The 12767-nt window shown below is 34.4% G+C and overlaps 1 protein-coding gene across 1 annotated transcript; it reads left to right on the top strand.

Moving 5' to 3' along the window:
• Positions 1-6736: 6736 nt before the first annotated feature.
• On the top strand, positions 6737-12669 carry LOC120218826 (cell division cycle protein 27 homolog B-like). Its single transcript, XM_039215726.1, has 16 exons — positions 6737-6935; positions 7500-7572; positions 7690-7799; positions 7892-7938; positions 8296-8393; positions 8699-9000; positions 9158-9313; positions 9632-9833; positions 10081-10307; positions 10398-10463; positions 10763-10882; positions 10985-11061; positions 11277-11396; positions 11487-11706; positions 11799-12080; positions 12221-12669. Exons 1-16 carry the CDS (start codon positions 6831-6833, stop codon positions 12269-12271), a joined length of 2256 nt encoding a protein of 751 aa, XP_039071657.1. The 5' UTR covers positions 6737-6830; the 3' UTR covers positions 12272-12669.
• Positions 12670-12767: the final 98 nt, after the last annotated feature.

The raw sequence follows: 12767 nt of genomic DNA, 5'->3' as shown, positions 1-12767 counted from the left end.
CTGTATAAAATTTGGAAAATTATTCTTCATGTTGAAGAATGTTCTGATGTGTTTTCAATTTATATTTCTTTAACTCATAGAATGAATTTATCAAATTAGTTGATAAAGTTGCGAGCACCCAAGTTCAAGAGTGGATTTGAGGAAGGTTCTATTGTTATAGACCTTTGGTTGAATGATATAATAAAAGGTTTTCATTTCTTCAAAGTGGAGATGTTGAATTGAGTAGTTTTGTTACTACTTTGGTAAGTTAGAGTATGGTGGACAATTGTCACCATAAGAACGTTAAAAGATTAAATGATGTGATTAGAATTGTATAAGAATTCAAGAATAAGTGCATTGATGACCAATTTATAAGACAGATGAAACTGGAATACACGAGCTTGAAACAAGGGAATTACACCTTGTATGAGTATGATTATAAGTTTATTAAGCTAAGCAGAATTACTGCTGAGTTAATTCCGACTGAAAATGATACATGTGATTTGTTGTTAGGACTTGCGCCTTAAATTAGAAGAGTGTTACTGGTTTTGAATTTGTTATCGTTTCAAGAAATGGTTAATTGTGTTAAAGCTTTAAAGAGAAAAAGCTCAGAACGAAAAGTTTGGAGAAATAAAATCTTAGATGATTAAGAGAATTAGTGGTTCATAGAATTTTAGCACCATCAAAGAAAGGTAGAGATTCTGGTTCAACTTTAAACCAGACATGAATTAGTTGTATTCTCCGTCAGAGAATCAAATCAGATGAGAGTTCGACAGACTCCAACAGTAGGTCTGATCTTGAAAGATTAAACAAAGAGTTAATTGAGGATAAGTCAGGGTTAAAGACAACCCTTGTGAATTGGGTTAAAAGCTCTTTTAGAAGTTATGTAAATCGAAGCAGAAGAAGTATTTTAAATGTATCAAGTGAGGTAGATACTGTTTTTGTATTTAAGATGGAAAGAGTTAGCGTGGGCTAACAAGTTATGGAACAGAATGTATTGAAATTACAAGATTTCAAGATATGGTAGGCTATGATAACCAAATATGAAGTGAATCTGGATACAGTGGTATACTGTGATTATAGTAAAGTGATAGAGTGAAGGAAGTGATGATTCAAATGTTTGAGTAAAACTAAGGATTGATAAGAAGAGTTTAAGTATGGGTACATCAATGATCAGTTTATAAATAAAGGAAGTTAGAATGTTAAGCTTGAATAATGGAAGTGACAGGGTGTATGAGATTGAATGTTTATTTGATTAGTTGAGTAAACTATTGTTGAAATAATTCCGACTGCAAAGAATGTATATGAATGGTTCGATGAAGGTTTATGTTTTAGATTGGAAGAATCGATGTTGACTAACAGAGTTATAAGATAGTAGTGTATTAAAGTTAAAGGATTAGAAGATGATTTCAAGGTAAGCTAATTATGTATGGTGTGGATTGAGATATGGTTATGTATTTTAATCATTGAAATGAGAGGTAATAAAGGAGACAAGACATAATACTGTATATGAATTAGAGTATGGGTTCAATAAGTGAATTACACTGGGTTGATTTTAACTGAAATGATGTTTATGATTAATTTGATCAGGGCTTACGCCTTAGATTGAAAAGTTGTTATTAATTAGTTGTAATGGCATGGATGTTAGAATTATCAGATTTGAAGGAAACATAAAGTAAGTTAATCAAATGAGATACGAATCTGGATGTGGTTGTGTATTTTGATCATATAGATATGATATAGGCAAGGAGATAAATATTTATGTGTTTTAAAGAAATTTTTGAAAAAATAAATAAATACAAGCAAGATACGATAAAAATGAGGTTCTATATAAGTGAAGTTGATTAGTAAAGTTATAAAGATATAATAAAGTCTGGTAATCAGAGATAAGTTTAAGTGATAGGAAAAGAGTATGTGAACATGAAAGAAATATATGATTGGTGTATAAAAATATTTTGAGTTATGAAGAAAATGAAAGGATGAAGTTTAAAGAATTAGATGTGATAAAGATTATGTTGAGATATAGGTTATAAGTTTAACCAGAAGTAAGAAAGGTATGTCAGGTAATATGAGAAATTGTTTAGTTATGCAAAGTGTATGTTTAATCAGTTATGATGAAGATTTAAGGTTATGTTTCTTGGTCAAGTGGATGTAGTCAGAGAAATGAATAAAGATTTATATGTATTAAGGAAGTTTTGGAGTCAGTCAAGTAAGGATGAAATAAAAGTTTGGTTATTATTGAAAGACAATTGAAGATTGACAAGGAATTTGATTGATTTATGAGTTTGAGTAATAAGAATTAATGTTATTGTCTATCTGATAAGTGACATGATAGGAGATATAAAGTAAAAAGGTAGTCGAATAATTGAAAAGATAAGAACCAAATTATTAAAGATGATACAAAAGATTAAGTTCAGAAAGTAGCATGAGAACGTTAGAAGATATGTTATTCTTAGGATGTGCAGTGAAAATTCGAGGACGAATTTTTTTAAAAGGAGGGGAGATTTGTAACATCCCAAATTATGGGTTAGTGACCAAATTGTAAAGTTTCAGAATTTGATGACTAAAGTAGAAGAATGAAATAGTTCAATGATTATTGCATATATATGTTGAAGGTTATTTAGTAATTATTAAAGGAAATAAATGGCGAAAAGGTCAATTGACCAAGAAATGAATTAAAATGGGATTGGTAAGGATAAATACACGTGGAAAGGGAGATAATTCTCCAGAGTGCTCTTCTCCTTTCTTCTTCTTCTTTACGTGGAAGCCAAGAGCAAAGGTAAGTTTGATTTAGCTTTTGATTTCTTGAAAGTTTTAAGTTGGATTTGAGTCTTTGAGGGTTATATAAGCTTAAGGAAAGCTTATATAAGTTTAAAACACCAAAGAGAGAGAATTATAAAGGAATTTCTATTAAGGGTTTATAAATGAACTTTTGTTATAGAAAGGCTTTTGAAGTTCTAAAGTTGGATTTGACTTGTCAAGGGTCTAATTAAGAAGTTAGAAGCAATTGAATAGAATTTGGAACATGTTAGAAATTGAGTATGATTCTTGAATTTCCATATGAAAGATGGAATTTAGAGGTTAAAGATGAGATAAATTAATATTAATGAGTTTAAGTATGTATATGAAAGTTAGGAATATGAAAGGGGTTGAAATATGAAGGATTTAATCCAAAAAGAAGGAATTTTTGGGTTCAAAAAGAGGTTCTGGGCAGAGTGCATCGATGCATATTCATAGTGCACCGATGCATCAATGTTAAAACCCAGAAATTGTTTGAAGGTGTATCGATGCATTGGTAGTGCATCGATGCACTCTTTTAAAATAAATACATCGAATGCAATTCGTGCATCAATGCATAAGTAGTGCATCGATGCATCCCATTAATAAGGAAACATCGAATGCAATTAGTGCATCGATGCATAGGGCATGCATCGATGCATCCCAGTAATAAACAAACATCGAATGCATTTTATGCACCGATGCATCAGTAGTGCATCGATGCATTCCTTCATTAAAAGATGAAATTGCCTTTTCTCTTAGTCTAAAGAGTGAACCATTAGAGTATATTAGTTATGATACTGATATAGATCTATGTATGATTATGTAGATATATAACGTGATCCCGTTCCGAATCAACTGAAGGATTAGAATCGAATCAAAGCAAAGCTAAGGTGAGTGCACATTCTATAGTATATGAGGTTCAAGGGAAAATAAGACTTGTGATAAGTCTATTTCCAATAGTGAAAAACATGAATTCATAGAAGTATGTATTTGTTATGAATTATATGTGCGCATGAGTATATGTGTTATTGATATAAATATGGTAAGTGAAAGGGATTAATGGTGATGATAAGAATAATAATAAGGATAATGAAATGATAGGTATATGTGAATATAGATATTGATGTGTTGCATGTATTGTAAGATGATATGTTTATGTGATACATGAGGGTGAATCCTATGTTTATATGAATATGAGCTCATATGAGAATTGACATGAACTACGTGATTACATGTATATGTGAATGAAACCATGAGCTTATATGAATATATGATATGGTTACATGAATATGAAAAATGATATAAAAGATAATGCCCATGTTATGTGTCATGAGAGCTAGGGGTATAGTTGGCATGCCAAGAGTCGAGGGTACCTATGTTCTACGGAACATATGGACAGAATTACCTATGTCTTTCGAGACATATGGACAGTATACCTATGTTCTAAGGAACATATGGACAGTTCACCTCGGTTCTTCGGAACCTATGGACAGTTGCCGAGGATCTTTATGACCTCTGGATAGGTCCTGCGGGACATTGATCGAGCTGTGGTGACAGCATATGTGTGCACAACCTCAATGTACTCACATACCTTAAGTTCTCAATAGTGTACATGAGTTAATAAAGAGAGTAAACAAGTATACTAAATGTGATATGTATATGTGACTTGTTATATGGAATAGATTACATGATTTACATAATGGTGTATTGCTTGGTTAATGCATGATATGGTAAAGACAAATGTTTATATAAGAGTGTTAAATTATAAAGATTAATGATAGTGAATGAGAAATGTTAAATGTGTTGATAATGATATATGTGCATGTGTGTACATGTTGCAGAAATTATATATATGTGCTTTTATATGATATGATTGTAATACTAATTGCTCATGCATTTGATATGAATTATAGTTGTATTACATGTTTATATGCCTCACTAAGTCAACGACTTAGCGTGTGATTGTTTCACACGTAGGTTTCGAGAAGAGTAACGAGCAATGTGGAGCAAGACAGGTCAGTTCTCCTTACCAAATGTCAGATCAGAAAAGAGGTGAATAATACGTATTTTAATAAATAAAGTTCTAGTTGGCATGTAATCAAAAGAATATATATATTGTATAAGCTCTGAATAGTTTTGTAAACGTTTTGAATAAGTTTTAATGTTATAAAAGTTTTAAATTTCCCTATTTTTTTCTATAAGAGTCAAAGTTTGAAAAGTCAATGTGACACCTCGGACTCGTATCCGGGTCGGGTATGGGTTGGGGTGTTACACCCAAACTTTTCCCTTTCAGATACTATTTGATAGGTGACCCGAACCTGACACTTGGAGGATCGACACATTCATGGATCGACACATTCATTAGTATAATTTTGTTGTAATGTTTGCCATTATTTTGGTGACATGGGCCTATTATTTTGATATACTGGTTTTTGATTTATTTTATTTCACCTATGATATATGGACTATATTGATACTAATTAATGGTATTTTATTTAACTTGTAATATTTCATGTTTTTATCACCTTATTTGAGTTTTACCATTATAATTATGTTTTTAAAGAAGATATGATTTTTAAAGTGATAATTATCTTGAAAATTTTTATTGTAATTCCCTAGATATGATCGTAAAACATAGGCTGGGTCTAGGGGTCACACAAGTTTTCAACAATTTCGCGTAATGACCCTACATATGAGTTATATCATTAAGCTTGGTTTACTCGCTGGAAGCCCTGCTCGTGCTTTGGTGTGCAATATTATGAAACAATATCAAATGATATCAAGTACTTGTGTGATTTTTTTTTTGTTCCAATGGCGATGAACTTCCAGCTGATTTAATATAAAAGTTTTCCACCATGGTCAAAGCCATCCTCCCATTATTTCATACTGATTCTGACAGCCTGATTGAGCAATCCAAACATATGACTCTGGAGACTTATGCTTCTTCTGCTAAATACAGACTTCCATTCCTCCGGTCAGTGGACTCCAACCGAACCGAACACACTCTTGCGAGTATCGGAATGATGAGACAACACCTAAGTTCCTTAAGAAGACATAAAACTTGCCAAAGAAACTCTTTGCAAATTTTTTTTCGAGTGAAAAGTTGAGTGAAATTATGCAACTCTTAGGTATAATTTGTACGCTGCTTGAGTGGATTCATGTACCTTTCCAAGTTTGTCAAGCCGTAGGCATTACATTTCCAGCAAAATTCCTACGGTGGAGACACTTGTTAGATCAAGCTTTGGTTGGATTCTAAATGTAGACCTTAACCTGGTGCACTTGCAGGGACAACTAATTAAGAATAATGGATATGCATATGCTCTTAGGTCAACAATTAGAGCACTTCCGAGAGAACATTATTCTGGTGCTTGGGAAGTTTGAAGATGCTGCGTTCTTCAACATCACAACCATATTCTGCTTCACGTGGAGTTGGGTATGAAACATTAGAAGGCAATGCATTTGGTGGAAGAAACAGTGTGAGGTTTTTGTGGCCACAATTGAAATCCCAAAATTGCAGGATACATACAAGTATCGAAAGGTCTGGTAACTTACTGAAAAAAACTGATATCTTCTTGTTCTGCCTCAATGAGTTGGTATGGAAAGCGTATTTACAAGTATAGTTTTTTTAAATTAAAATTTTCAAATTTTGAATCTTTAAAATTTTTGTAAAAACAGTTTCAATAATTAATATAAAGTGTTATAGGTATTAAATCATTTTAGAAGTATTTAGTTAACCATGATTGATATAAACCATTTCATACTAAAGTTCCAAGTAAAGATTGATTAAAAACTCAAAAAAATTGTAGATTTTTTATTTATTTATTGAAATTTGGAACAAAAATTTATTCCCGGTTTCCACTATAGACTGAATAGGTATGTGCCGCAACGGATAATTACCCAAAACAATGTCACGTGGGAACTGAATTTGAAAGAGAAGACAACAAATGCCGCACGAAATTTTGAAACCTAAAGTAAAGAGAACCCCGGTATCGGCAACCAGAAAACCTCTCTCTCTCTCCCTCCATATTTCCTGTTGTTTCTATGTTTTTGGGCAACCAAAATAGGAAGCCATGGAAGCGATACTCACAGAACGTGTTCAAAACAGTCTCCGCCTTTTCATGTTCAAAAACGCCATCTTCCTTTGCGAACGCCTCTTCGCTGAGTTCCCTTCCGAGGTAACTCACTCACCTGGTTTTTTTTTCTTTTTGAAAAATTGATCTTTTTCCTTTCTTCTTTTTTTTTCAAGCATTTTCTCCGTGAGGAAAATAAGAAGCTGGGAATATTTTCTGGTTTCTAGTAAGAAGTTTCACACTTCCGGGTTTCTAAAATTGATTGCAAAAAAGGGGGAAAATTAAAACTATTCGTTGGATTTTCGAGATCGACTGTGCTGTCACTTCTATCATTCCTTGGCGATTAATTGATTTTTAAATTTAATTTATTTTCCCCTTCGGGTTATACTATTTTAGTGCTTACTTTACGGTATGTATAATCTTTAGTTTCTGATTTGGTTTATGTTTCAAATTTCTATGCGACTTTGGAAACTATTTCAGGATGCATTAGTTTTGATTTGGGCTTCAGTGCTCCCTTCATTTTTTTTAGAGAACATAGATTTGTGGTAGTGAAATTTGAGAAATTAATGACATTAAGATTCTAAATTGGGCAAACTATTTTTATTTTTAAGTGGTGGTTCTTTTACCGTACATAGTTAACTAAGATATCACCGTTTGGCATATATGCAGGTGAACTTGCAGTTGCTAGCTGCTTGCTACTTGCAGAACAATCAAGCTTACTCTGCCTATCATATTCTAAAGGGTATGCGTATTACCTTGTCTTAAGCTGCTTCGGTGTATTTACTCAAAGCCTTTTTCCATATAATGACTAGTTTGTTCTTCTGTTGTTAATCTAAAGTTTTTTTCCCGTTATGTGAAGGAACACAAACTGCACAATCCCGCTACCTGTTTGCAATATCATGCTTTCAGATGGATCTACTTAGTGAAGCCGAAACAGCTTTATGTCATGCTAATGAGCCTGGTGGAGAGGTATTGGGTGACGGGTCACATGAGTTTTTTGAGGCTTTCACAATATTATTGGGATGACAATATCTAGTTAATTCCTTTTGCTTTATGTACAGATCCCAAATGGTGCAGCTGGTCATTATCTTCTTGGACTTATTTACAGGTCAGCTGGGTTATTTCTTCATTAACTATGGAAGATATGACAGAATTTGAGGAGAAAAAATTCCAGCTTTTTGCAGAAATATACTTCGACTCTGCCTAGAATTTTCTCCTAAGATGACTTGATAAAATGGGAAGGATGTTTATGGCTTTGTGTTGAAGGCTGTCGATTGCTTTTTTCTTTTATATAATGTTGCTTAATACACTGTTTGGTGGACATTGAGACTCAATATTGATTTGATCCTCTATAATGAAGGAATCTAATCCTTAATGCTTTTATTTGCCCTTTCTAATCACTGCTATGGTGGATTCAATTTTCTAATAGTTCTGATCCCTAAATTTGGCATTGTCTCTTTTTCAGGTACACAGATAGAAAGAAAAGTGCCATTCATCATTTTAGGCTGGCTTTATCAATAGATCCTTTACTTTGGGCTGCATACGAGGAGTTGAGTGTATTAGGTTTGTCTAAAAAAATACTCTTATGGTTCTGTATTCTTTTTAGTGCTATCCTACCATTCTAGGCTGATCAGATCCTTGATCTCACTAATTTTTGAGTTAACAAGTTTAATTAAGTTTCGACTCTTCTACTGCTGTTGGACTTAGGAATACTATGCCACTTAAATGGCTCAGCAGTTTGTTTTTGCTTGGCTTGATTTTGTTTCACTCAATATTTCATTTTTCATGTGTTCCTGTTCTAGTACCATTTAGTGCTTGTTCTCATATATTCATTCATATTTATATTCTTTCGTGTCTGATTATTTTAGGTGCTGCTGAAGAAGCAACTGCAGTTTTTGGTGAAGCAGCTGCTCTTTGTATTCAAAAGCAGTACTTACATCAAGGGGAAGCTACCCTGCAAATTTCCAGTGAGGATTATAATTTGGTTTCTTCGCGGAACTTTGCTTCTGAAGATGCCTGTCCCAGGCAAGTCAAACACACACAAGGAAATAGCTATAGAGATATTCTTGGTAATAATCATGGAGCAGCTGTGTCGAGTGGAGCTGCTTCTCAGCCCCAAAATGATGGTCCTTCACCATTTTATAATACTCCTTCACCAATGGCTTCACAGGTAAGATGTGAAATGCAACATATTGAATCTCAATTTTGTGTAGAGTTTTATGTTTTGATTAGTTTGGTACTTAAGATGGATGAATTGAGGTTATATAGTTTGTTTAATCTTTTCCGTCTGATTATGGGCAACCAGCCTGAAATTCTGTTTCTTGTAGTTGTCAGGTGTAGCTCCTCCACCCTTGTGTAGGAATGTGCAGCCAAATGGTTCCAACCTCAACAAGGGTAATACTGATGGTTCTCCAAGGTCAGTTGTGAACACTACCATTCAAGCACCTAGAAGAAAGTTTGTTGATGAAGGAAAATTACGAAAGGTAAAAGTGGTTGTAAATTTATTATTCCTTTCTAATGCATTGTTAGAGTTTAGAGTTTTGGTTTGTAACTTTGTATGTGTGGATTTCATAGTTCTTAGTCATCAATATGTATATGTTTGCATATAGTTCTACCTGCTTTGAATGTTTCTAACCAGAAAGAACTGTTTGATTTTGAGCTATAGAGGACATTCATGCATGCTGTCTGTTCTGTAAATTAACAGTATCATGCTAGTTGGCTTTGACATTTGATTCTCTTCAGAAAGTATTTGGGTTGGATGGCATTATTTTAACAGTTTGTTGATCCTTATTTGTTGTCAGATTTCTGGGAGGCTGTTCTCTAATTCTGGTCCCCGTCGGAGTACAAGACTCTCTGGAGATTCTCGGGCAAACACGAATGCAAATGCCTCAGTCGTTGCTGGAAATGGGACTAATAATTCTTCTAAGTACCTTGGAAGTTCTAAGTTGAGTTCTGTGGCTCTTCGTAAGGGACAGTCACGAGCGAATGAAAATATTGAAGAAGGTTATAGTCTTATTATTCGTCGCTGATTCTCTGATATCTGCACTTCATTTTTTTGACAAGTTCTTTAATAAACACTCCCATTTGCAATTGTTATTAGTTGATTTATGACTGATGGGCACAATGGTAATAAGGTTAACTTGTTTCATGTGTTCCGTTTGGGAATCTAATTGTGACAATTATTTGATTGAACTGAGTTTTGAAATTTCTGCTCTGATGCTTAGAAAGTTTGAATTCTAATGTTGTTTAGGGTTAAGGACTGAGGCAGTTGATGATGCTCGGGCAAATATGGTGCCAGTGACTTCTAGTTCAGTTTCTTCTGGTGATGTTAGATCTCATGGCCAAGATGGGGCAACTGTTCTGGTTGGTGGGGTTGTTATTAGTGGTTCAAAAGTCATAAGTGGTGCTTCAGAAGTATTATGCCTTTTAAGAACCCTTGGGGAAGGCTACAGACTTTCTTGCCTGTACAGATGTCAGGTGATTATATGTTTATCTGAAAGAAAGAAAAGTTGAATTCATATCTCTGGGCAATGTTCAATGCTCTTGATAACTCTTTCTTTCCTACAGGATGCATTGGATACCTATTTGAGACTTCCACATAAGCATTATAATACAGGCTGGGTGATGTCCCAGGTAATACATCTGGTGCAACACATTCTGTTTTCTTCTTCTGTTTTGTGTAATCTCATACCAGGTTAAACTAGCAGTCTTATTGCATCCTTTTTAACAACGAGGTCATAGAAAGAGTTTTGCATGCTGTATTTCTGCAGTTATAGTTTTTCACATTTTATGTATTTGATTTGAAATACTTTACAAACTGAAGGATTTAGGTATGCTTGAAAGTTGCATTTATGTGTGTAAGAGCAAATCAGTACCTATTCATTCCATATTTCCACGGTCTCTTTAAAGTGTTTTTTTAAAATCCAATGCAGGTTGGAAAAGCTCATTTCGAATTGGTGGATTACTTGGAAGCTGAACAAGCATTTAGTCTTGCCCGTCGGGTGTCTCCCTACAGTTTGGAAGGAATGGATGTTTACTCCACTGTTCTATATGTGAGTTCCACTTGTGAAGGTTTTAGAGTATGTGAAGTTTTCTCATCCAGACCCTCTATTTTTACGGTAAATTTCTTTGCTGATGGCTATTATTTCTTGCAGCATTTAAAGGAAGATATGAAGTTGAGTTACTTAGCCCAAGAACTGATATCAACTGACCGCTTAGCTCCTCAATCATGGTAGATTTATTGAACTTTTTGTAAATCTGACCAATTTCATTACCCTATGTTCCTTGAAACTTGCTATTTGCCTGAGATTATATTCTACCTGCCTGCCGTTTTTAATAGTGTCTAGGTTTATGCTTCTTAGCAAGAGTTTAGAGGCTGCCATTGCGGGAGTTCTTATAATCAATTAGTTATCATTTTTCTGTTGTCATATTTGAATTAAATTGCAGGTGTGCCGTGGGAAACTGTTACAGCTTGCAGAAAGACCACGAAACTTCTCTGAAAAATTTCCAACGAGCTGTGCAACTGAATCCAAGATTTGCATATGCGCACACCCTTTGCGGTCATGAGTAAGTTTTCACATACCTTTTTCCTGTGTTAAACATGCTGATAACAACATTTGTTCATTAAAACTTCTACCATTACATTACTATATGCAGATATGTTGCTTTAGAGGATTTTGAGAATGGAATCAAGAGCTACCAGAATGCACTCTGTATTGATTATAGGCATTATAATGCCTGGTATGGTCTGGGAATGATCTATCTTCGTCAAGAGAAGTTTGAGTTTTCAGAGCATCACTTTGGAATGGCTTTCCAAATAAATCCACGCTCTTCTGTTATAATGTCTTTTCTTGGAACTGCTCTTCATGCCTTAAAGGTCAGGCTACTTTCCATGCTTGTATTTCGTCTCAACTTAAAACAATATCATCTTGAAGAGTGTTTTGAACTTTTATTGCAATCATTTTATAGAAAAGTGAGGATGCTATCGAGATAATGGACAGGGCCATTCTGGCAGATAAGAAGAACCCTCTTCCCATGTATCAAAAGGCTAATATACTGATGAGCTTGGAGAAATTTGATGATGCTTTAGAAGTTCTGGAGGATCTTAAAGAGTATGCCCCTCATGAAAGCAGTGTGCATGCTTTGATGGGTAAAATCTTTAAGCGGCGTAACATGCATGAAAAGGCCATGCTTCATTTTGGTATTGCTTTGGATTTGAAACCATCTGCAATCGATGTTGCTACAATTAAGGTATCAACTTATATTCAGTCTTTGCCTTTATTATCTACAAAAATAATAGTCTGTTTCCAGCATCAACTTGTCACCATAGTGAAGTGCTGGTCTGTATCTTTGTTTATTACAACCTTGCTCTCCTTTGATATTCTAAACAGGCTGCCATTGAGAAGTTACATGTACCGGATGAATTAGACGATAACCTTTAAATCCACGGGAGTTTGAATAAGCAAGGTGGAAAGGGATCTCCTGTAAACTTTCTGGCTAAGAACATGTTTGCGCAGAGTGATTGGCCTTGCTTGTGCTTTCGGTTGGTGCTGAATAAAATGGTAACAAATTTTTGATAAGATCAATTAGTTTGTGCAGCCAGAGCTGATAGGCAGATATTATGAAAGTGACCCCAGTTTTGTGGGTGATTCGCATACTGAGAGTATTTGATTAACAAACTAGTGAACTGAAAGCTGCCACACTTGTATTCCATAGTTGTATTATCATGCTGACAACAAGGGCTTGTACCATTATCTTTATAGCTTCTACTTGTTTGTAATTTGCTTTACCAATTCATTGAGGCAACATGTAATTCAAGTGTTCGCTCGTAACTTCATTTAGTTTCTAGCCCCAAGCCCCCAATTACCTCATCTGCAATCACTTCACTTGAGCCTGAGGTTTTGAGTAAATTAAAAATATTTATTTTTTGATGTAAAC

The sequence above is a fragment of the Hibiscus syriacus genome, unplaced genomic scaffold (assembly GCF_006381635.1).
Source record: "Hibiscus syriacus cultivar Baekdansim isolate YM2019G1 unplaced genomic scaffold, ASM638163v2 tig00110201_pilon, whole genome shotgun sequence".
Taxonomy (NCBI): Eukaryota; Viridiplantae; Streptophyta; class Magnoliopsida; order Malvales; family Malvaceae; genus Hibiscus; species Hibiscus syriacus.
The sequence above is the reverse complement of the archived record's forward strand: the minus strand, read 5'-3'. Positions and strand labels throughout refer to the sequence as shown.